This window comes from Eschscholzia californica, unplaced genomic scaffold (assembly GCF_041429995.1).
Source record: "Eschscholzia californica isolate CP2 unplaced genomic scaffold, dmEscCali1.0.p SCAF_1, whole genome shotgun sequence".
Taxonomy (NCBI): Eukaryota; Viridiplantae; Streptophyta; class Magnoliopsida; order Ranunculales; family Papaveraceae; genus Eschscholzia; species Eschscholzia californica.
In genome coordinates this window covers 17,595,254-17,621,098 of record NW_028238198.1, presented here as the reverse complement: position 1 = coordinate 17,621,098, position 25,845 = coordinate 17,595,254, and the positions used below count along the sequence as shown (strand labels likewise).

The 25,845-nt window shown below is 38.9% G+C and overlaps 2 protein-coding genes and 1 long non-coding RNA gene across 5 annotated transcripts; 1 reads left to right on the top strand and 2 right to left on the bottom strand.

Moving 5' to 3' along the window:
• Positions 1-349: 349 nt before the first annotated feature.
• On the bottom strand, positions 350-7,178 carry LOC147564732 (uncharacterized). Of its 3 annotated transcripts, none has more exons than XM_086649693.1 (5): positions 6,749-7,178; positions 5,050-6,034; positions 4,199-4,380; positions 1,974-3,060; positions 350-1,293 (listed from the first exon to the last, which is right to left on the bottom strand). In XM_086649693.1, the coding sequence occupies exons 4-5, from the start codon at positions 2,044-2,046 to the stop codon at positions 635-637; spliced, it is 732 nt and encodes a 243-aa protein (XP_086505819.1). In that variant the 5' UTR covers positions 2,047-3,060; positions 4,199-4,380; positions 5,050-6,034; positions 6,749-7,178; the 3' UTR covers positions 350-634. The 3 variants fall into 3 exon arrangements, with proteins under 3 accessions (XP_086505819.1, XP_086505829.1, XP_086505823.1); XM_086649703.1 differs by having other exon boundaries at positions 7,082-7,178; XM_086649697.1 differs by having other exon boundaries at positions 5,050-6,050; positions 7,082-7,150.
• A 912-nt stretch (positions 7,179-8,090) lies between these two features.
• LOC147564731 (cell number regulator 8-like) lies at positions 8,091-11,237 on the top strand. Its single transcript, XM_086649688.1, has 3 exons — positions 8,091-8,643; positions 9,977-10,179; positions 10,809-11,237. Exons 1-3 carry the CDS (start codon positions 8,355-8,357, stop codon positions 11,061-11,063), a joined length of 747 nt encoding a protein of 248 aa, XP_086505814.1. The 5' UTR covers positions 8,091-8,354; the 3' UTR covers positions 11,064-11,237.
• Positions 11,238-11,574: 337 nt separating this feature from the next.
• Positions 11,575-13,557, bottom strand: LOC147564730 (uncharacterized). The gene is made up of 3 exons (XR_015228095.1): positions 13,352-13,557; positions 13,151-13,230; positions 11,575-12,030 (listed from the first exon to the last, which is right to left on the bottom strand). It is a non-coding gene; the product is annotated as an uncharacterized LOC147564730 (long non-coding RNA).
• Positions 13,558-25,845: the final 12,288 nt, after the last annotated feature.

Genomic DNA, 25,845 nt, shown 5'->3' with positions numbered 1-25,845 from the left:
GACTAGCTGTATTCAAACACGTTTACCTGCAAGTTTGAGTTTATGATAAGAAAAAAATGTCTCGTTGATGTCATTCTGGTTGTGCTTGTCGGCAAGAAAATTTAGTCCATAAAAGTGTAATCGTTTCCATGACTCTAGTGGAAGTGATTCTGTGTAGTTCATAGAAATGTTTAGAACCAGACTTTTAACCCACTCTATTGAATTTCTATCATTATTTTTAAAGAAATGCAGAACAAGAGAGATGAACTAAACAAGACACAAAATTCCAATCAGGTATAACTCAAGAGAAGGGGAAGAAGCCCGCGAGATAGTCTGCAGCTCTACTGGATGCATGTCCAGAACTCGTAACTACACAAATAAATCATTGATATCTAGATTCAAGCATAAAACTGAGAACAGAAACAATTGTCATAACATAATCTTAACTGTTAAGCTGTAAACCTCGAAAACCAACTTATTTTCATCAAAAAACACCAAAATTCAGTACCCAGATCACAAGGTCTTCAAAACAACCAGCCTGTACCGACAAGGTCCTCAAAACAACTGAACGGAAAATTGTTCAATTAAAGTACTATAACTCTTCGAAATAACAATAACCTCGAATTCTTCTTTGAAGCTCGTTCCTCGTTTCAAATCATAGATTTCTTAAAGCAGATTCGGATGGTTTTTGTGGAGTTAGCTTTGCCAATAGAGCTTTATTGTGGCAATGATCACTATCAACAAAATAGAACTCCCCGTTAGCTTTAAACGTCACGAAAGGTCTATTAGTCTCTGCTGGTCTTATATCCGAAAACTTGATTGTCTTCTTAACAAATGTAGCCAACCATGTCATCATCTCAACTTCGAAACTATCGGAACCAGGTTGCCAAGTCAGCTTATGAATGTAAGGACTTACAAACCAGTGAAGAGCTCCTGTCGTGGTAGCACTAAGAAATATGACAGATGAAGCAACTGCTCCTTTCACTATAACATTCATGTCTTGTGCAGTCATGAAGGTTATTACTGGACCTAGAGATACTGAAAGACAACAAGTTGATAGAGAGAGAAGCTTTACTTTCTTGATTGTTGATGAGATTGGACCATGATAAACAATTCCTGAATCTTTGCCGACTTGCCCAGCTTCTATATTTTTTCGTGGTCCGATGCTAATCTTGCTATCATCTTCTGGTGATGATTTGGTTCGAGAATAAGAAGAAGCCCATCTTTCTTGTGAACTCAAGAACATGGCAGAGTTGAATTTGGTCTTTATAGCAGATGAATGAGTCCATGCCTCTGACCGACAAGTATGAAAGCCTGATAGACAAACGGATATAGCGAGTAAGATTATACCCTAAGGGTTTCGGCAAGATGGTTGCTTACCCGTAAGCACTCCAACAAGTAATAATAATGTATTGGGAAATTTGTAAAAGTAATAATCAACATGTTCATGCATGAGAAAAACCCTAATGATTTAGTTTTGCATACTAGATACTATATCAGAATATCTGGAAAACTACTTCAGTGTTGAAACAGGATGGGACTTTTTCCCCCCCAAAAAAAGGTATTTTTAGAATCAGACAGAGTATTCAGATCATACCATTGATCTGCAAAATTGATACTGATCATACCTACAATTTCTAAGCATCAAACTTAATAGGCAAGTTCAGCTGTTCAGGTCACCAAAAGAAAGCCTAGGGTTTCTGCAAATACACATCTAATATGCTTAAACAGAATCACAGAATTTAAATTCTACATCATTTATTTCCTCAACAAGTCAAATTTATTAAACTCCTTCTACTTCTCTTATACAATTTACTGATTTAGATCACAAAAACTTACGAAATTAAACTTTAAAAAATGTCGACAAAAGAATTAGGGTTTTGCTTCATTTTATGAATCCAGAACGAAAACAAGAGAGCATTCGAGAAAAATAAAACCCTAAATCTGAAATAATAAGAAAGAGAAGAAGGCTGGTTAAGGGAGAAGAAGGGAACCTTTCTGAAAGTTCGTTGCCCTAATTTGTTTCGACTGAGACCGAAGTAGATGAAGGAGAGCGCCTCTTCCCATTTCTTGAGCTATTTTTTTTTAGCTCAAATTTCCCGTACTGTATAAAGAGGAGACTCTGACCTAAAAACACTAAATCAACCCATAATTTTGGTTCCACCCCAACCAAGTCTGAAGTGTTCGAGGAAGGGGTGGACTAAGATCTATACCTCCTCCACCTCTTTAATTGAATTTGTGACCTCGAGAGTTTTAAAGTTTATGTCTAACACTATCAACCACTTCGATAATCAAGTGGTGATACTAAAGTGGTTGTTAGAAGCACACCAGATTTTACAAATAGCACACACGTTATCTCTGTAATTATTTCCAAATCTTTATTAAACCCACACACAAGAAAGAAGGAAAGGAGGGAGACTAGCGTCCCCCAGGGGGCTTCAGATGCTTGCCAGCTCAAGCATATTGATTTGGGTGTCTATGACGGGTTTTGGTTTTTCCGTCCACCCATACAGATGGGCCGGCTACCCTAGAGGCTAGAAATATGTTGTTAGCTCCTAGTATCAATATTTTTAATAGTTCATGAATCTATTTCAACATTGTTATAATTGCTAATCTAAATTAGACCCCTAGCCAACTTCTCTCGTTATAACAGATACTCACAGTGCTGATTACAATCTTTAAACATTTAATTCTGCCTGCGCTGTAAGTTAATGATACACTCAACATCGCTAATTACTCAAACATTATTGGAAGTCTTTAAACATAATGCCACCGAGGTTTGCACGGCAGAGTTTGTTCCCAGACGTATCACCAATTCGATTTCTTTCTAGGTGCAGAACCGCGTTTACCCCCACCCACCCCATAAACCATCGATTCAGTTTCTCTCAGAACTACTCAGGTTAGCACGACAAGTTTCACTACCCATCGGCCCACCAGTCCGATTGCTTTCGGACACAGACTTGCATCTGACTTGCACCTCAGGAATCACGTACAATCGACTTTTCTGAAAGGATCCACAAACGTGGCACTGTGGCAGCTATACTGGTCACTGGTGCCTCACTGTAAGGCAGTGGGATTACCCTAAAAAGAAACAAAAACCTTTTTATCAACCCAAGAAAAGGACAAGCAAAAGATGCACTTAATTGGACATACTAATATTCACATACACACGTTTTAAACAACAGATACAAAGAGTGGTTAACTAGCAAACCCTAGATAACCCTAACTCAGTCTAGATGCAGAGTATTTGCTGACATACAGGAGTTGATCTCAGCATACATATTAAATGTGTCATTTATGCAAATATTTTGTTTTGTTATTTAATCCCAAACCACATCCATAATTGGATAATTTGTTTAGTAAGATATTTTAGTAACATGTGGTGCTCCTCGTGATGTACATAAACGAATCTCAAAGGATATCGAACGGTCTAGACCAGACAAAGGACTGTCATTTTCGAGCAAAAAAGTAATTATGTTTCTAGCTTTTTATGACTAGTGGAGAGCTATTAGCTGGGGACAGTCTGGATGAAAAAATTATATTGCAATTAAACAGGACGCATGAAACCAAAATTCTATAAATTTATCAGTCACTCAGCTTCTACCAGATAGAGGGCTTAGTTTTCTTTGACATAAGTATCTAAGCCAGTTGTTCAAGAACAAGAACTGGTAGCAACAGAGAGGAAGAAGAGATCGAAAACTACCAAACTTACCGAAGTGCATCAAAGGTTCCCCTACGCAGGAGAGATGATGCCGGCATCCAGATTCCAAAGAAATAAAATCTTGAATCTTGATTGGCCTGCCGGCATCATCCATCCTGCATAGAGAGACATTTTATGCACAACTAATAGATCATGGAACTCGGCGAAGTACTCTCGAGGGAATGGAAGGTGTAGGGGTGTATATATCAATGTTTTCTTTGTTTTCCTTTTTCTTTTCCATGTTGACTACTTGTTTGACCTTTCTCATTATTGCAGATAGAGGAATCAAACTCGCGATTTCATAGTGAGTAGGTGGGTGGGTAGACTCAAATTTGTCAACCTAGATTTGTCTCTAACTCTCTATTGGTGTAATATGTAAGCAAACATGAACATGAGTAAGATAATTGGCTAGTCTAGCTTGGTTTAGTTTGAAGAGAGAGAGATGACAAGAGGAATTTCGAGAAAAAAGAGGTAGATCGCATAATATACAGACAGAATATGGAAGTAGTGATGGAGTACCATGAAGAGCCATAAATCAGTAGGCCGTATTCCCAGGTGAAGCTGGTTAGTACTCCTCGTGCCCTTAGTCGTCGATAAAGTATTTTTTGACTAACCCATTGGCCATATTACTCAGGTCTTCATTCTGATTTCATTGATCATGTATTCCCTCTCAACAAGCTTGCACCCTCGCATCAGACAGCCTACAAAAAGAATTTTATAAATTAGCACAGGTTCGGATATATATAGCATACAAAATCAAAATATAGACATCAAGAAAACCAGGGTTGTTAGGATAGATACTCCTCAACATCTTAACATAATGTATCATGGAGGTTTTAGACGAAAAGCCTAGATTTAGACATGAACCTCGAGGTACTAATGAGCATGGTCGAACTTTACCCTCTGAACCAACCAACTGTTAATTAATTTTTAAGGATCAATTCAACACCAAATACCGAGAGCTAATCTACGTCACACTAATATTTTTATACATTTTAAGGCACTGAGATTTGCACAACTTGATCCATTTCCCATTTCTCACGTGTTCATTTTTTCTCAATGTCAATTTCACTCATCAACTATAAATTGAATTTCATTCAGAACTACTAATCTTTACGCAACTAATTTACTCCCATTAGTCCCTGGTTCGATTTCTTTCAGAAACTAAGATTCACACAACTGTTACACTCCAGAAGCCGTGGATTATTCTGCACACTGTAAGGCTTGTGAAGTAATCCTTGTCTTACCCTTAAAAAGAAACAAAACATTTTTATAAAATGCCTAAAAAAGTACAACATATATATATATATATGCACAAAGTAAGAGCATTCACAGCCACATTTAATACAACGGAGATACAGAATGTTTACCTGGCTCCTTCAATATCAAGAGTACCTGCTCACATAAATAAGCGGGAGCTCACTGTACATAGTTTAAATGCGTCAACTATGCAAGTATTTATTCTTTAATGCGGACTACAATTTTACAAGAAGGACAATTCATGACTAAGACAGACTCCTACTAACCCGTGCTTCCTTTGATTACCACAATAATTTATCTATTTAATAGGATATTTTAGACTTTCCAGTAATGCGAGAAGGGTACGCAGATGAATCTCATTGGTTATCGAACGGTTCAGAAAAGATAAACGAAAGTACTTTTGAGACAAAAATATAACTGTCTTTAGCTCTTTATCACTATTGGAGAGCAAATAGCTGGGGACAGTCTGGATAAGAATGGACATTGCCAACAAACAGGAGGCATGAAATAAGAATTTTATGTGATCCTACTAAAGAAGGAAGGCAGTTAAGGGGACGTTCTTGCCATAAGCATCTAACTTGGTTCAAGAACAAGAACTAGTTGCAGGAGAGGAAGAAGATAGAGAAAAATATATGATACTACTAAAGAAGGAGAAACAACAAACACACAGAAGTGCATCAAAGGCTCCTCTACGCAATAAATATGATGCCAGCAGCCAGATTCCAAAGAAATAAAATCTTGAATCAGGGTTGGCCCGTCAGCATCATCCATCCTGCACAGAGAGACCTTACATGCACAACAAATGTAGATTGCGACACATATGAATCGACAACGAATGTAGAGGGGGAATACCATGAACACATATGGATCAGTAGTCCAGCCTTTAATCCCAAGCAAAACTAGTCTGTAACCCTCAACCCATAATATTGACCGAAGTATTCGTTGACCAATTCATTGGCCATATTTCTCAGGTTCTCATTCTTATGAAACGGGAACCTCTCCATAGCTTCAAATTCGTGATCCGTATTCCCTCTAAACAAGTTTTGGAGATCTGTGGTCAGGCATACCCTTCATCTCAAGCATACCCTTCATGACCTACAAAAAGAATGATCTAAATTTGTACTGATTCAGAAAATTTTCTCAAAATTGTCGGTCAAAAGTTTTAGATATTTACATGTCAAAAGAAAAAGATTTTTTTTCAGATCCTGGTGTTTATTAAACTACACAATCTGTATAGGTATAAATCTACACAATGCACCAACAAGATGAATATGTACTTCTTAGTAACTCTTCCTTTACCCATGTATTCCTAATTGTAGAGGAGTATTTTAACTATTTACAACTTCTTATTAGGCGCAACTTCAACGATTGGAATGATGGGTATCAAAAATCTCTTTATCCATCGTGTGAACTCTTTTAAGGCGCGAGACTTCTTCCTGAAGTCGTAACTCGTGAAGCTAAAATGGTGCCTTATAAAGTCTATACAGGACATTATGACTCAATGGGCCGGGAAAGGTGCCAAAGATTGGGAGATCGTCTCGGTGAAAACTACTCCTTCCAGTAAAGTCGAGAAACCGTAGGCTTATACAATCAGTTACACTGATTTCATATATAAATGAGGCCTGAGAGCCTACTACGAACACGATTTCACATAGGGGTAGTCCTTCTAGAGGGTTTTTTTTCTTCCTTTTGGGTTTCGATCCCTATTTGGTGTCGATTCCACAGGTCCTATTCTTTCAATATAAATCATTCGAAGTTTCAAATAGAAACATAAACTAGCTAAAATCAAAGCAAATTTTAATTAATTACCAGCTTGAGAAGATTGATAATCCAAAGCTGTTTTCTCTTCCTCAATCACCATATCTTTTACCAAACTAAAATTCCATATCGTCATTAACCACTCTTGATTTCATGATTTCAACAAGATCATCTCACAAAGAATTCATTAACTAGTATATTACATCTAATATAAAATTTCTTGAACAGAAACCCTAATAACCTCACTGTGGTTGCATTTGGGTTCAAATGGAAACAAGATAAGCATTTAGTTTCAAGATATAATCGTTATAACCAAATAAAACCTCTAAACAATATCGAAGAGAAATGATATGATCATCAAAAGTTGTTTTTGGATACTCGTACAAGTAAATCTTGCTCGGCTTAGAGAGAGAAACAACAAGGAGAGAAAGAGAGAGAGAGAATTTATAACCCGCCAAATAAGAAACGCGCGAAAAAGAGCAAGAACCCCCCAATTGTGGAGGGGAGATTTTAAAGGCCCCTCATTTTTGTTAAAAGGGTCCCCTCAATGATAATTTACCAAGTGAAATGGTTCATGGGGTGGCCTTTTAACAAAATTGGGGAGGTCTATAAAACTTCCCATTGTGGAGAAGAGATGTGAAAATGTAGGGTCTAGGGGGTAGTGCTATTGGAACAATAGTCTAAAATTCCTGAGAATATAAATCTATTCGGGTAGTTCTCCAGATTCAGTCAAATTTTAAAAAGAATTTTCTCACGATTTACGGCGAAAAAAAATACAAATTTTTTCGTGAACATATCATCTCGGTGAATGCATCGGATGAGCTGCCTAATCGGGTTCTAGGTATTCAATTATTCGAGTGGAAATTTGTTCTCTTTCATAAAGTAACTTAAAACTTTTGAAAAGATTTACATTAAAAAAAAGTTGAAGAGATTTATATACTAACTTTTGGCGACACCATTTTTCAAATACATCCTAAGGAATAATAGATTTGAAACGTAATTCACACCACATAACATTTGGAGATAAAATTTGCTTATTTTCTTTTTGGTCTGGGATGCAGGATTTTAATTTTGAAAAGATATTACACTTCGAAGGCCCCTACTCCAAATTAGTAAAACCAATGGGTAAGATTGAACCAAAGTAGACGAAACGGAAGCCTTAAACGTCTCGATTTTGGCCGATTAAAAAATAGTTGTCAATGTTGAGTTATAGGCCTGGTCTTGTTTCAGTTTGAGTGGGCAGTTATTGAGCGTATCATATCTTTGATGTATCAATGCCAAATGTAACGACATACGTAGATCGTAGTCGACTTCTAAAAAAAAAAAAAAAAAAAAATAGTTGTCAATGGATGGTTGCTCACCCATAGGTTGGCCAATTTCTAAAAACCGAATTGTGCATTGTTTTTTTTTTGGTTGGAAATGTTTGTTAGGGATGTAGTGTTGATATTTCACAACGACTCCGTCCATTAATTTATCTCTCTACTCTTTCTCTCTCTTCTTTCTTTAGACAACAACGAAATAATCCTTCCAATAATTATCTCTCACCAAAAGGCTTTGACAACAAATACCAGCCTATTTCATTTTCCTTGTCAATACCATATTTCCAAGCATAAAAGTTTCTCTCTCTACTCTCTCTCTCTAGGGTATCGCTGCTTCAATGGCGAATCCTGAAGAATCAAGTCCTCTTCTTCCCGATCAACCCAAACCCCAAGAACCAATCCACAAAACAACAACAACAACAACACAGACTAAATCAGTATCGACGGAAACTGAAGAGGAATATGGTCTTGGAGTTGGATGGCCTGCCGATGGATTACCTATAGGTGGTGGTGGTGGTCATCATGGAAGTGTTGTTGGTGAACCTATTTCTCGTAATCAATGGAGTTCGAGCTTATTCTCTTGTCTTGGCCAGAATGATGAGTTTTGTAGTAGCGATCTTGAAGTCTGTAAGTTATTTCTTCATTTTGTAAAACCCAATTCATGGAGTTTTGGTATAATTCCAATCAATTTGTGTTTTATCTATATAATTATCTCTCCTGATTTCATCAGATCTGATATTTGTTTATAGAATATTATTATATTGGGTGGAATTAGGTTAGAAGAAGTTGTCGAGGAATTGATACAGAATTAGGGGTGAGAAAGCTAATGATTGCTGATAAAAGTTGATATTCCTATATTCTAATTCCCTTAGTTTGAGAAATTTATTGTTTTGAAACTAGGTTACAAGAATTGAGAAGGAACCAAAAATTGGATTTTTGAAAGAGACTCTTTAAAAAACCTTTGTTCTTTTAGTCTAGACGATTTATAGACCAATATGACTGATTGATAGTTTTTGTTTTGGGGGGATAAGAATGACTGATTCCTAGCTGTTTGCTATTATTATCGACCAGATCAATATAACTTATGTGTTTCGTATTGTTTCTGGGACTGGTAGTTGCCAATATTGATATATCATCGATAAATTGTGATATCGACTACTTAGATTAGGAGTAAAAGAGATGGCAACCCCGTTTGATTTCATTTTCTTGATTTGTCTATGTTTTAATTACTATAATTGTTTTAGATATAAAGATTACTTGGCATATTGTTAATCGTGTGTGAAATTTATGAGGTAAATCAAGAGTTTCAAGACTTGGGAGTGAAGAAGGTCAAAAGGGTCTAAGAGGAAGGCTGACTAACTTATTGGGAACTGGGAAGCTCCCCTAGTCTACTTGAAGCTTGATTAGCGAATCAACCTTCTTTTCGAAAGAAATATCCGTATTAGTTGAAATAAGTAGCATCTGAAATGTTTTGAAAGTGCTCAGACGTGTTTAGAGTCTTATACTATAACATGCTAGTATGCTACTATGCTATTGCTAGACAATAAAAGTAACGTTTTTGAAAGTGGGGTTGGCTTTAAAGGTCAGTACGGAAAATCGGATGATTATATGAGTAGGGTTTTATTGTAGACCACAGAAACCAATATCCTGGCTCCTATATAAAGATACTGAAGAAGTCCAATTTGGAGGATAATTGTTGATATGGATTGCTTTTATCAGTAACATATATATCTTCCTTGTTTGGTGTATGAGAATGCGTAAAATGATCTTGTTATGGGCACTGTACTCCATTTATCATTTACCGTTATACATTTAAGTCGTGTTTTTTGTTACATCGTGTTATCTTTAAATTATTTGATTACTATTTACCTGTTATTTCGACGTTGTAAATGTGTTTTGATGACCCGGGATATGAATTTACCTTGTGCTTCTGAGTCTGACAATCGTATTATACGTCCAGGTCTGATTGGAAGTATTGCCCCTTGTGTTCTATATGGTAGTAATGTGGAGAGGATAGGATCTTCTTCTGGCGTCTTTGCAAATCACTGCTTGACCTATACTGGCCTTTTCTTGCTTGGAAATTCACTTGTTGGTTCAAACTGGTTAGCACCTTGGTTTTCATATCCTAGCCGCACAGCAATGCGCCGAAGATTCAATCTTGAGGCAAGTTATGCTTATTTTAATAGTTGAAATGGCATGCTTTATAGTTTTCAAGGTTTCTTGCAGAAGAAAAATATGTTCCGTTTTTTGTATGGGAAATATCTTGAGGGTTGTCTAGTAATTACGTGGTAGAAGTCGGGCAAGATCTTCAAAAGCTTTTCTTACTTCTATGAAGTTTAGGTATCTGTTATATATGGAAATTCTGTATGGAATTTCAGACTAGGTAGAATGCAATGAAGGCATTTGCAGGTTTATTTACATTAGCAAAATCGAAGTCTTCGATCCAAATTTAAATACGTAGAGACTCGCATTACGAACTAAATTTTGCCTTAACATCTATAGCTTATCCCTGAAAATCTACTGAACCACTCTCTGGTCAATCGAGTTCTCCTTCTTCAATTCATTTGATGTTTCCGTGGATATTCACATCTTTAATACCCCATATTTCGTGTGGCTCAAATAAAATTCTAGTCGAAGGATAAAATTGCAAACAAAAGACCTTCGTATTCCCGATAGAACTGAAATCGTCTCCTTTTAGCACTGAGACTGACATGTATCCCATTAGATGGTAGAACTAGAACCCGAATAATCTAATATTTCATTTGACTCCTTTGTTCTGATGGTGAGAACAGGGAACCTGTGAGTCACTTTCAAGATCATGTATCTGCTGCGGAAACATCATGGGCGATGAACTGCAACGAGAGCAGTGTGAATCAACATGTGATTTTGCGACTCACTTCTTCTGCCACAGTTGTTCTCTCTGCCAGGAAGGCCGGGAGCTTCGTCGTAGGATGCCACATCCTGGATTCAATGGTAGGCCAGTCTTGGTCATGATTCCTCCAGGTGAGCAAATGATGGGTCGTGGTAGTGGTGGTGGTAACGCGTGAGCATTTCAGTCTTGTAATCTACTATGTTCATAATATGATATATATGTATGTCTTTTTCGAAACATATTTGCGATTTGTATTAGAGTTCTATGTGAAGTACTGCAGTGAACAGTACAGTTTGTGCTGGCCAAAAACCATAAATAATAAGATCTGCTTTTGAATTTTGTATTTCAATTGTTCTATATTATGGCACTCTCAATTTACAAAGACCAAATTCTCATGTATTACTAATAATATTTTCTGCCATTATAGACCTAAATCTGTACTATTTATTTCTCGAGGAAGAACTAAACTGAGATATCAGCTTCAGCATTCGGTCGATATGTTCATGACTCCAGCTGTGTTTGTTCCCCTCAGCATTCGGTCGATATGTTCATGACTTCAGCTGTGTTTGTCAGCCATTTAAAGGAGCTCGAGACTTGGGTTAAAAGGAACACTACCTTCATTAGAACCTCAGTTGCAAATTCATAACTGTTACTCTGTAGATCAACTTGAAAAGTTAGGGCTTAAGTTTGTATGCTACAGATCTTCATAATTTACTCTGTAAATTCATAACTGTTACTCTGTAGATCAACTTGAAGTAAATGTTGATAACAATCTCCCCCAAATTAACAGTTTAAACCAGTATAACTTTCCCAGTGCTAAAAATTAAACTTTAAAGTATATGTGAATGCTTCTCCTCTATTTGGTTAAAGAGAACAACTCTTTTCTCAACATGGATAATGATCCATCAGAAAGAGATTCAAAACTTCTATTCTCCTGGTGCCGACACGCCCTGCCTCAGCCTTTCCTTCTTCAGCTTCTTCTTCGATAAGGGTTTCTTCTTCTTTGGTCCGATAGTTTTCTGTGTGTAAGTATAAAGGATGTAGTTTCCTACAAGGAATGTCAATAGTAATCCCACCACGAAAAGCAATACTATCAATCCTGGGTTGAACCCTTTTGCTCCCACATCATCTTTAACATTTCCCTGTTCATTGCACACATGGATGATCAGTATCATACTTAGAAATTACATCGGCAAAAATGAAGAAAAACAGATAACCAAAAGTTAATAAAAAAAAATGATGCTATTAGATGTATTACGTATAAGTAAACTGTTTTTCGTGAGTAAATTTTATGTTAAAGGCTATGGTGAGTTCAAGATGGCTCTTTCATCACGTGTCACAGTTTCCTACTTGAACTTTTTCCCTTCTCCCAATTAACAGGTTCTGGAGTTCTTTGGAACTCTTCATTAATGACTTCCTCCTACTGAACTGCATACCAATTGGTAACTGTCTTAAAGACTTTACATACTCTGTAGTGATATACTAACATAGAGTTCAGTAGAGATGTACAAAACAATGATGTCGCAAAAAAGCTCGCTCTCGGACCCTTCTCAGACTCTCAGACGACCCTTCTCAGACTCTCAGACGGTGAATGAAATAAAAGATACGCAACAAATATTTATTGCTAAGATAGGGTTTAGTTACTTCGGTTAATCTCGTTCCTTCCTATTTAAATCTATGACGACGTTATATAAGGTGAATCGTGCTTATTACCCAATAATGACTTCTTAGCATACTTTCTCATATACAAGTGAAATTGTCAAAGCCAAACCGCAAATCACGACTTACAAACATAATAAATTGACGACGTACTATAGATGCAGCTCTTCCTCATATCCTTTACCCCTCTAAATTTGTTTCGACAAAACACTATTAGGCGTAAGTTGCCAAATATTATGCCGATTCAAGGGTATGAGTCGAATTTATTGCGTACATATGTAGCATTTCACAACACCTGACTTGGCAGTCGTTAGGTTTGTAAGAATCCTCCCATCCTTGTAATCTAGAATATAGATATATCTTGCTAGTCGAAAACAAAACTCATTTCTTCTTTCATCCCTATTAAGTTATCATTATATAACCAAGATTATTCTCAATTTCACAGATCAAACAAGTTTTGGAGTAAGATGATGCACACACACACACGAACTCCTAATTTAGAGAACTTTTGATATAAATCAAATCAAACAGGGAAACCTAAACCATGTATAATAACCAGAAATTTCTAAATGAAAAAAGGGTTTCAAAATGATTGAATCGTACCATGTGTTCACACAAAATGTAAGTCCGCCTGTCGATCTACAAACCTAGAAGAATCAAGCACGAGAACAGTTCTCTTCTTTCTACAAGACATTCATGAATAAATTTAAATACAGAATCCGATTGTGAAGTTACTAGGATAGTAAATCAATTGGTATCTTCTGGATCACAATCACAATCTTTGAGATAGAGAGAGATGAGTACCTGGAAGAAGGGACGATGATCTCGGGGAATTGGAAACAAGGGTTTCTCCTTCTCCTCTTTAATACCAGACTGACTTTCCGTTTCAGCTCAGTCAGATTGCAATTACAAAGATTAACAAATATAGGCCAAGATGAGGTTTTTTAAAGTCTATTTTCTGTCATTGTGTGAATTTGACTCATACTCATCTGACTCTTTCTTTTAGAGCCGAGTACTGATCTGACTCAAATACATTTTAACAAATCTTTTAGAAAATTGAGTCTCCAATCATATTCAAATTTTATTTAGAAGATAAACTCTAGGAGGTTTTGTTATGTCAAATACATTGTAAAATAAAGTTATGTTTTTTTGTTGATCTATGTTCACTTTATTGAAACTAAATCAAAATATTCTTACAATACAGATTAACTAAGAAACTAGGAACATTATGCCAAGTCTTCGATTTGTTCTTTTGCCTGGCCCATTTCGCTAACTTGTCTGCCGAGAGTAGAATTTCCTGGACGTGTGTTTGAATTGCACCTTATGCAACCTCCTTTTGATTTCTTGAATTTTTTTAATGTGCATGCTGGATTGCCATTGTATACCGTGATTGACTCTGTTAATGTTATTGATGATGTTGATGTTATCACTTTCGATGATGATGTTGTTATAGTTATTTGCTTCTGCCCATAACAGTCCGTTTATGATTGCTATGACTTCACTTTCCTCGTTGGTTCTGCTCCTGATAGTATTTGTGTTCGCTTCTATGAAATTTGAATTTGAATCGTGAATAATAAGACTTGTACCTGTAAATGATTCGACATTTATAAAGGAAGCATCTACATTTATTTTCAAGCATAACGGTTCTGGTGGGTGCCATTTGTCTTGAGGGGTAGGTTTATTGTTTCTCTGAGAAGTTACGGTTTTAGGATAGTTAAGTGTCATTCTTGTAATAGTATAGATGTAATTTATTTCATGTTAGAAACAGTGATCGCATCTAGCTTTCCAGATAATCCATAAGATAATGGCATAGTGGATGTTATTAGGCGTTTTACCATTGTTCGATGAAGTCTCCCAGGAGAAGATCCAATCTCACACCGAGGATATTTTATCTGAAATGATGTTAAAATAAAACCACACATTTCTCGCTAGAGGCCAGTGATGGGTCATGAAAATTCCCCATCCGAGTCGTTTAATTTAGCCAAGTTAGTTCTTTTCGAGCCTTTATTATAATAAAGTGGTTGGTTTTCTTGATTAGGTGTGTTTTGCGGAGTTAGGTGTGAAAATGGTTAAAAATGAGAAAAAGATACACGGAGGGTATTTTGGTCATTTGGAGTCAAGGGTATTCTAGGAAATTTGGACAAGGTCAGTGACGAGTGAAAAGTAGAGTCCGAGACGAGCTCGTAGGAGAAAACGGAAGTCAATTCGGAGTCCGGAAGAGTGAGATATGCATAGTCAAAGTTGGAGTCAAACAATGTAGACTGGTGGGACACTTTCGGGCACCATTCTGGCTGGTGGGATAATAGCAGGTGACGTGGCACAAACCGGACAACAGCATGTGGTCCCTCTTTTCACTTTTAAGCCCTTTGAGAATTACTTTTATACCCCTCTTTTTTGTCTCACTTTATGTTCAACCAATAATAAATCATTTCTTGAGTAGAAAGCAACCCTAACTTCCTATTTTAACCCTCTTTCTCCCATTTTCTCCCAATTAACTCCTAAAACCCTAGCCATCAACCCATCTATAAATAAATCTCTACCTCTTTCATTTCTCTCTAGACTTGAAAACCCTCTCAATCCCCTCTTAACTATTTCTTTCTATCTTCTCTACTACTAAATCCATCTTTTCCATTCTTTTTCATCTTTATCTAAAACTACTACTTCTTCTCTACCACTATTCTTCCTTCCATTAATAACCTTCTCCTTCTTCCTTTCTGTAGACGGTAAAATGTCTACGGGTCGGAAAGTCTGACAGTCAACGGGTCGACGGTCAAAAGTCTTGTCGGGTCGGGTCGGATGCTTCGGGGACTAGCTACGTGTCGAAAATAACCTGCACACAGAAAGAGAAAAGAGATCGTGAAGCCTAAGGGACACCGGGATGGTGCGGACCTAAGGGGGCTCCGACGGTCAAGTCAGACACTCGATCAAATATAAATAAAGTGAAGCAAAACTCAGACAAGGGCATCCAATTTCGACAACAATACTCGAGTAATCCCATCCATCTTCACTACCATTCTCTTCGATAAACCTCTCAAAGAGCCCTTCACTTTTCGAAAGTCTCTGACTCATCGTCTTAGAAGTTGGGGATAAGAGCTTGGTAGTCCCGAATTGAGCAGTAACTAGCTGGCCATAACACTATCTCGCAGTAACTAGCTGGCCGTATCACCATTTTAATACGGCCACCTCCTTACCGCATCACTCACCTAGCGATAAGACGCTAGACGTATCGTCATCATCCATCAAACGATCCTCACCGTCCGATCCACTTACGACCAGCACCTTATTGCTGATCCCTTTACGACCAGCACCTTATCGCAAGTCTCCTTTACGACCAGCGAGTTAACAACAATACTTCAACGCCATCACCCTCTTAATTACGGTAAGTATATCATTACCGTGGGGATCTGTTCCGACAACTCCACGAGCCGAGACATCTAAGCACTCCGACGACGGTTACCTCCATATCGCCCACTTTCACTTTGTTTATATTTGATCGAGTGTCTGACTTGACTACTTCCAGTTGCAACATCACCCCTCATCACCTCATCCATATCTATCGTCATCTCTCCCGCCCGCTGCTCCGCCAGGAGCTCCTCGTGACGGACCCGCCAGGCCTCTATGTTATCATCCATATCCCATCCGTCGGGCCCATTCTCGCGGTACTCGACGAACAAGTCTGCACGGGTCCGTAACGCCGCGTCAGTCGCAATCTGATCCTTCTCACGGGGAAATTCATCAACTAGTTGTTGGTTGTACGCCGCTTCTCGCTCCAGCACAGTGTACCGCCCCTGAAGATCCTCCAGCTCTCTCTCCCGGACACGCAGCCTGTCACCCTGCTCCTGAAAGGAAAACGCTTGGCTGTCGTAACGAGTCTGCAATTGGGAGAATGATCCTGTCAACTCCGCAACTCGGTCCACACTCTCGCTCAACTGACGACGAGAGGAAATCGATGCCATGAAAGCCTACAAAAACCAAAAAACAAGGATGAGCACGTAAATATAACAAGGGATAACTGCAACTTAAATGAGAGGCGAATACCTGGTAATGGTGCGAAACACCATAGTCTGCGCCTCCACAAGGACCATAAGCAAAGAACTTCTGGTGATCCGCAGAAGAGAGCAGCTGGTCCCCTCCAGTAGACAGGAAAGTGGAGCCGTCAAAGGGAGAAGCAGAAGGATGATGCCTTCACATGGGAACCCCACCAGAAGACCCAGATAGAGGTATCGCCGAAATAAACCGGCTCCGAAGCTGGGGCCTCCTCGGTAACAGGAGTAGACGAAGAAGAATGCGGAAGAGAACTCGAACCAGTACCTGCCTTGGACCTCTTCCTCTGGCCACCCTTCCGGATGTCCGCGTAAGGAGCAGGGATGTAACCAGATCCCACCATTTTGCGACGATGCGAATGACTCTGTACTTGCCGAAGGAGGTGGAAGAATACCGGAGCACCGGATGACTCTTGGTAGGCTAGAAACGCACCTCGAATCTCTATAGCCGTCGCAGGAACAGAAAGGCGATTTGTTAGAGTCACACCAGGAACAAAGTCCCACAAAGAAGTACCTGAAATAAGGGAGTGACTCAGAAGGAAGGCAGAACTCCTCTCTGGATCACGACGCTCAAACAACTTGGAGATCCTCTCCTTCCAATTCTCCAGCCGCTCAACGTTCTTATTGTTGAACGAATAGTCTGTCAAAGGGACAATACACACTTAAACCAAAACAATGTAAACACATGAGGTATTTCACGATAAACAATAACATACTTACGAGCATCTTGCCAACGGGAAGGAATATGTCCTACCCCTCGGTCACCATATACAAGGTCACCACGAGCAAGGAAATAACCAGTTTGCCACTTTCGGTCGGTAGCCGGCATTGCAGTGATTAAATGAGCACCAGACTTCCGCAATTTGAAACCATAATGACCATTATCCCTGGAATGGCTCGTCAAGTGATAGAAGCGAACTACATCGCTAGCTGAAAGCTCTATCTGCTGTAGGTAGGCCAACACTTCCAAGCATAAGAGAAGTCTCCACGCGCTAGGCATGAGTTGTGAAGGAGCTATCTCGTAGTAACTCAAAACCCTATGCACCAAACGAGGGACGGGAAACCTAAATCCCATCAAGAAGGAAATCATGTAGAATGCGGTCCAACCGCCATGGTCCTCGTCGACAAGTTCGTTGGGCTGCGAAAGCCAAAGCTCTATGGAGGTAGGGATATTGATCATGAATCGTATATCCTGTAGTCCGCCCTCCGTAATGGTTGAAGCCGGATTTACTGATAGACGTTTCAAGGCCACTCGTTCGAGCACCTTCTGTCGCCGGAATTCAGAATGTTCTGGCACGCGAAGCGGCCTAGAGGAATTATCGTGTCCACGATGACTCATCCCGGATGGCAAAAGTCTGTAGGACAAAGGGATAAGGCTTCAAACCCAACAACTGGTTTGAGGGGAGCATTTAAACGAGACATAAGCCTGGTAATTCACTCAAGATATCGATCCTAGCAGTAATTCACTCAAAGTATTGGTCCTAGCAGTAGTTCACTCAAGGTATCGATCCTAGCAGTAATTCACTCAAAGTATTGGTCCTAGCAGTAGTTCACTCAAGGTATCGATCCTAGCAGTAATTCACTCAAGGTATCGATCCTAGCAATAGTTTACTCAAGGTATCAATCCTAGCAGTAACTAACTCGAGGTATGCAATCTCAAAAACACATGCCAACAAATAAGGAAAGTAACTTAGAAGATCAAACGCTATGAACATTCAAGAACGAATCAAGAACAATTGAAGAACACAAAAATTTCAAGCAAAAAACTCAACAAAATCAGGTAAGAAAGAGAAAAATACCTTATCAAGGTGAAGAATCCCCAAAATCTCTCTCCAAACTCCAAGTGGTAAGTGAAACAATGACCTGTCATCCCTTTTTATAGGGTCCAATCCAAGGGGTACCCACCACCTCCTTCCCGCAAGGAGGTCTTTCGCGCAAATACGTTCGGACACCGGACACGCGAACAACCTAAGCGTCCCAAGGACCCTTAAGATATCTGCGGAAGCAGAATGTGCGACTCCCGAACAAAAAGAAAGCGAGAGGGCCGACCCGAACGGAAAGAAGCAGAATGGCCCTCGGCACAGGAATGCGCTGGTCGTTCCCGGAACGACCAGCGCGTGCCACGTGGCGCGTTCCTGTGCTGGGAACGCGGGAACGCGCTGGTCGTTCCCAGAATGATCCGCCTCGTGGCGCGCATCTATGGTCGCCCGGACGACCCCTTGATATCCCGTCGGGTCCTTCTCCGCAACCATTTTCTTTCCGACGAATTCTTTCGTAATCCCTTATCTGACCACGTCTCTGGGACCTATCGGCACCTTCGAAATTCGAGCAAGGCACTCAACTTCGAAACGACCATCGCTACGGCGCAAAGTGGCACTCCCACTAATAAAATATGATCGAGACGCGCACTCTTCCGCTGACACGGTCATACCTCACTACTCTCTAACTCTGCATACAGACTTAGAGAGTGGGGGGCAAATTGTACGGGAAAATATCCGCCCCACGAGGTGCCTGTAGAATAAAGGGAACAACAGCTTCGTAAGGGTAAAATCCACGAGGCTAAATAAGAAGGCCTGATAATGGCCCAAGTCGCTACTCGGGTCACCGAATCCATACCCGTTTAGCACTAAGCGTATCTGACACGTGTCACGCGATAGCCACCTGCCAGTACGAGGCAATCTTACGGCCAGAGGATTATTGCGCAATCCATAACCGCACTAGTGGTAAGTGTTCCGTATCTGCCACTTAAAGACGGGCGTTACTGGCCAGTAGCTTACCGCACACACGGTAACATCATGGTCGTCCCTCGAGAAATTCGAATATTCCTCTGACGGTCAGATCCTCTAGCCCTTAACGTATCTCTCAGGAGTAATGACACAGAATAAATACGTCGGTTACTAGCTGGTTGTCATCAAGGCAATCCCTCTCCACCACTATAAATACGAGAAGCAAAACTCAGACAAGGGCATCCAATATTCGACAGCAATACTCGAGTAATCCCATCCATCTTCACTACCATTCTCTTCGATAAGCCTCTCAAAGAGTCCTTCACTTTTCGAAAGTCTCTGACTCATCGTCTTAGAATTTGGGGGATAAGAGCTTGGTAGTCCCGAATTGAGCAGTAACTAGCGGGCCGTAACACTATCTCGCAGTAACTAGCTGGCCGTATCACCATCCTAATACGCCCACCTCCTTACCGCATCACTCACCTAGCGATAAGACGCTAGACGTATCGTCATCATCCATCCAACGATCCTCACCGTCCAATCCACTTACGACCAACACCTTATTGCTGATCCCTTTACGACCAGCACCTTATCGCAAGTCTCCTTTACGACCAGCGAGTCAACAACAATACTTCAACGCCATCACCCTCTTAATTACAGTAAGTATATCATTACCGTGGGGATCTGTTCCGACAACTCCACGGGCCGAGACATCTAAGCACTCCGACGACGGTTACCTCCCTATCACCCACTTTCACTTTATTTATATTTGATCGAGTGTCTGACTTGACCGTCGGAGCCCACTTAGGCCGGCACCATCCCGGTGTCCCTTAGGCTTCACGATCTCTTTTCTCTTTCTGTGTGTAGATTATTTTCGACATTTAGCTGGTCCCCGAAGCATCCGACCCGACCCGACAAGACTTTGGACCGTCGACCCGTTGACTGTCAGACTTTCCGACCCGTAGACATTTTACCGTCTACACTTCCATATTCTTTTATCATCTTTATCCCCTTTTATCTCTTCTTTCTACATCTAATTTCTTCCTTCTCTTTCTTTTTTCTTATTTGGATGACAATAAAATAACTATTACTTGGATTTCTTGGAGTAAAATTCTTGAGCACAAATGGAGCAAATCTTGGATAAAATGGAGATACATGGGAATATAGATTTTGAACATTCTTGGTGATTTCTTTCCATTAATTTCTTAGTATTTTCATTTATTTTACAATGTCAATGAATGTTACTCTAGATTTCATGTATAGTTAACTTAGCAATCTAAGGTTGTGAATGAAACCCATTTTGGATCTTTGTAACACTTGTTCTTGATTAATTAAAATCCCTTGATGTGCTTTAATGTCTATTGATTGTTTATCTATATGGATTGGATTTTCTTTCCATTACTCATGCCTCATAATTAGATATTTCACACTTTCGTTAAGTTGTTAGATGGAGTATGCTTTTTAGATGATGAATAATAGTTAAGCAATCTGAATCTCTATAAGGAAGTCAATTAGAATTAGTAATTATAAAAATTGTTTTATCTAGAACATCATCCGGAATCCAAATAGTTCATTATATTGGATCCTGAGTATATACAAAAGAGATTTAAGTAATTAAGTGCTTGTTTTATAAAGTGAAATTATGCGGGGGATTTTATAACCTTAGATATCCTCTTACCTCTCACTTAGATAGTTTATTTATTTTCTTTTTTCTTGCAAATCAATTATCAAATTTATGAAGTGGTGTGTGTGTGTCTTTTAGTCTAAGTAGTTATTGACATCTCTATTATCGGGTCAAACTCGCCTTTAATATCCGAAGTTGCCTACCTATCCCTTGGGACGATTCACGAATTTACTAACATACTATAACTTGATCCCGTATACTTGCGAGAAAAGACCTAATTTTAGGCTTATCAAGTTTTTTGGCGCCGCTGCCGGGGATAGGTTTAGTAGTTTGGATATAGTTTGTTGGTTTGTTCATTAGTTTAGTGTTAATTTCTTACTTAGACATATTTGCTTTATTTGTTTTTTCTATAGTTTATTTTCTTTTAGGTACCATTTCAAGGAAATAGCCGGAAGAGACATAGGAGCGAAGGAAAGGAAGGAATCGTTAAGTAAAACGAAAAGTCGATAGTATCACATTTTATCTCTTCCTTCTTACTTTTGGGCGATTGTTTTGTTCTATAATTGTTAGTTCCCATTTTGTGATTATGTGCTACCATCTTTGAATATTGTTAAATCATGGCCCGTTCTTGTAACGGTTGGCCGTTCGATGTTGATGATGATGAGCTTATTTCGAGGATTCCCCGCACTAACCGACCTGATATGACCTTAGGTGAATACCAACGGATGTGTAGGGATGTTTCGATTAGTGAGGGGAATAGACCATTTGAGCATGACAGATCTCGTATGACCCTAGGAGAATACCGACGGATGTGTAGAGATGGTCGAATTAGTGATGGATATGGTCCGACACTAAATATGTATGAGAGACCTTATAGTCCACATTATTCTGAGACCAATGATTTTAGAGGCAGGTATGATCCTAGTATGTACGGTGGGAGTTATTATTAAGAGTCTTCATTTAATTACACTTGTGAGCCTTATCACGAAGAGACTCTTGAAGATAGATCTCAATTAGAGTCTGTGAGTCGTCTGACTGAAATGATGTTACAACATGAAGAGACACAAGATCTATTTCAACAGACGCAGATTCAAATGCAACAAGAGTTACAACAGAGGTTTGAGTCTCTAAATCATCAGTTTGAGTCTCTAAATCATCAAGTACAGATGATTACATCACAGTTATTAGCCGGCGAGGAAGGGGTTTTACCACCCCAAACTCAAGAGGGTACTAAGTCCGATGGCGAGGGTAATACGTCATACCCTAGTACTAAGTTAAATGTCGACGAATCAACTGAAAAGACCCAAGAACTTGAACAAACTGATAACCTTGTTGTCTCGTTTCCTCACCATGTGTCGTCTCATCATGATAGGACTACATTAGACTTTGAGATTCAGGATGATGGCTCTATGAACAAGTTTAGGGATGACACTATTTGAATTTTTCAATTTTCGACACTTGTAGGGAATCAGTCTTAGATGCCTGACATGATGTTATAACTGACTGTGAGGCTCCAGATGCCTTTGAGGATATTGATGACGTAGTAGTTAGTGACATGTTGGATAGTTTGTCAGACTATTTAGCTAAGGAAACCATGGACCTTGATTTGGTCCCCGAGCCTATTGCCTTACCCTTAGAGTCTAGTTCGACTTTCCACATGATCTCAAACTCGGTTGTTGATCCCTTTTGGGAAATTTCAGTCGTCTTTCCTAAAATGTCTATGGACTTAGTGAATGTTCTATCAACTAAGCTTCCAGATGACTTTTTGCCTTCGACTGACATCTTAGCCCTTCACTTATATGTCGATCATTTTGACGACTTCTTAGTCGTCGCCCCTAGCATTTATGCTTACTTAGTGGAACGTGCATCCACGAAGTTTGGGGATGGCTTATTTTCTTCAATCGTCTTACTTGCACTTTATAGTGTGTACTTAGTTGTGAGACGATTACCATTTGTATATAGCTAGCTTTCTTTGGGTTGACCCCCAAATATTCCGTCTTTTGCTTTATGATCGTTAGACCGATTGAGATGGGTCTTGATGTTTGTGGGTATCATCTCTTGAAACCCTCCACGAGACATAACTCGTGTTCTAGTGTGAAATCAAGAGAATCAAAGGCTAATTGCATAGTTCAATGCAATCGTGTATACCCACGTTAGTGGTAGATTTGTATGAGGTCATGTCTTTTATGTGATTCATTCTCATGATATTTGTTGATCTTTTAGGAGCAATTCTTATATGTTTTACTTCTAAGGCGTGGTTTGTTCCAAGTTTGGGGATGACGCGAGCTTGACATCAACTTGGAACCTCTTTATACATGAGCCTTGGTAGTATCATCTTTTATCTCCTTCGGTTATGGTAATGTCTCTCCACTCTTCTCTTTAGATTGATGTGTCTCTTTATCTTTTGGTGAGTATACGGGGTCAAATTATAGTATGTTAGTAAATTCGTGAATCGTCCCAACGGATAGGTAGGCAACTTCGGATATTAAAGGCGAGTTTGACCCGATAATAGAGATGTTAATAACTACTTAGACTAAAACACACACACACAAACCACTTCATAAATTTGATAATTGATTTGCAAGAAATAAGAAAATAAATAAAACTATCTAAGTGAGAGTGACGCAGCGGAAAACTGATAAAAAGCCTTAGAACTCCGTCTAAAGACTATTGAACCGAAATTGATAACAAGAATACTAAAATACTGAATTTTATTGATTGAATGAATGACTGAAACAACTTCTAAGCCCTCATTATATAGACTTAGGGTTTCCTAATCTTGGTCAAACTCCAATAGAAACTCCTAAAAAATAAAATACTAGAATAGTAGAAATCCTAAACTGAAAACAATTACCAAAAATAGAAAAAAAAAACTAGTAAAAGTCCGTTTTGAAGCCCTAAACGATGGAATTTGCCCCTCAAAGTGAGCCCGTTGCGGCGAAACGACAAAGAATGACCGGAGCGCTATTTCGCACCATCCCTCAAAATTTCGTCCAATTCCGACACCCGTAGCTTCGATTTTGGCCGTTTTAGTCTGTCACCCTTGTATTTGGCCGCTTCGATCTCATCCATATATTTCTCAGCCAATTCCTCTACATCAAAGAGGTAAGAGGATATCTAAGGTTATAAAATCCCCCGCATAATTTCACTTTATAAAACAAGCACTTAATTACTTTAATCTCTTTTGTATATACTCAGGATCCAATATAATGAACTATTTGGATTCCGGATGATGTTCTAGATAAAACAATTTTATAATTACTAATTCTAATTGACTTCCTTATAGAGATTCGGATTGCTTAACTATTATTCATCATCTAAAAAGCATACTCCATCTAACAACTTAACGAAAGTATGAAATATCTAATTATGAGGCACGAGTAATGGAAAGAAAATCCAATCCATATAGATAAACAATCAATAGACATTAAAGCACATCAAGGGATTTTAATTAATCAAGAACAAGTGTTACAAAGATCCAAAATGGGTTTCATTCACAACCTTAGATTGCTAAGTTAACTATACATGAAATCTAGAGTAACATTCATTGACATTGTAAAATAAATGAAAATACTAAGAAATTAATGAAAAGAAATCACCAAGAATGTTCAAAATCCATATTCCCATGTATCTCCATTTTATCCAAGATTTGCTCCATTTGTGCTCAAGAATTTTACTCCAAGAAATCCAAGTAATAGTTATTTTATTGCCATCCAAATAAGAAAAAAGAAAGAGAAGGAAGAAATTAGATGTAGAAAGAAGAGATAAAAGGAAAAGGCTATTAATGGAAGATAGAATAGTGGTAGAGAAGAAGTAGTAGTTTTAGAGAAAGATGAAAAAGAATGGAAAAGATGGATTTAGTAGTAGAGAAGAGAGAAAGAAATAGGTAAGAGGGGATTGAGAGGGTTTTCAAGTCTAGAGAGAAATGAAAGAGGTAGAGATTTATTTATAGATGGGTTGATGGCTAGGGTTTTAGGAGTTAATTGGGAGAAAATGGGAGAGAGAGGGTTAAAATAGGAAGTTAGGGTTGCTTTCTACTCAAGAAATGATTTCTTATTGGTTGAACATAATGTGAGACAAAAAGGAGGGGTATAAAAGTAATTTTTGAAGGGCTTAAAAGTGAAAAGAGGGACCACATGCTGCTGTCCGGTTTGTGCCACGTCACCTGCTATTATCCCACCAGCCAGAATGGTGCCCGAAAGTGTCCCACCAGTCTACATTGTTTGACTCCAACTTTGGCTATGCATATCTCACTCTTCCAGACTCCGAATTGACTTCCGTTTTCTCCTACGAGCTCGTCTCGGACTCTACTTTTCACTCGTCACTGACCTTGTCCAAATTTCCCAGAATACCCTTGACTCCAAATGACCAAAATACCCTCCGTGTATCTTTTTCTCATTTTTAACCATTTTCACACCTAACTCCGCAAAACACACCTAATCAAGAAAACCAACCACTTTATTATAATAAAGGCTCGAAAAGAACTAACTTGGCTAAATTAAACGACTCAGATGGGGCATTTTCATGACCCATCAGCCAGTGTAGCAAAGCATGCTCAATATATTCAATATTATTGCAATTGGGGCAAGTCAGATTGTTGTCGATCTATTTACCAATTCTTGCTCTCACTGGTAGAGCTTTAGAGCAAATTTTCCAAATGAAGATTTTTATTCTAGGTACCGTAGGGATAGTCCAGATAAAGTTCCAGTTCGGGGATTGGGGCATGGGGGAGTTCATGCCAATGCAAAGGTGTTTTTTTTTTTTTTGATGTGCCAATGCAAAGGTGTTGATACATAGAACTAACAGTAAACTTACCTGATTCAGTGAGGGTCCATTTCCTTTGATCTTCTCCTTCGTTATTAATGGGAATAGCTTTGATAAGATTCGTCTTATTGCTATCAAAGT

Excerpts from the sequence above, each read along its gene's own strand:
- LOC147564731 (XM_086649688.1), top strand. The coding sequence starts at position 8,355 with ATGGCGAATCCTGAAGAATCAAGTCCTCTTCTTCCCGATCAACCCAAA. Across the intron at positions 8,644-9,976 it reads TAGTAGCGATCTTGAAGTCT|GTCTGATTGGAAGTATTGCC; the intron begins GTAAGTTATTTC and ends TTATACGTCCAG. Across the intron at positions 10,180-10,808 it reads GCCGAAGATTCAATCTTGAG|GGAACCTGTGAGTCACTTTC; the intron begins GCAAGTTATGCT and ends TGGTGAGAACAG.
- LOC147564732 (XM_086649693.1), bottom strand. The coding sequence starts at position 2,046 with ATGGGAAGAGGCGCTCTCCTTCATCTACTTCGGTCTCAGTCGAAACAA. Across the intron at positions 1,294-1,973 it reads GGCAACGAACTTTCAGAAAG|GCTTTCATACTTGTCGGTCA; the intron begins GTTCCCTTCTTC and ends TTTGTCTATCAG.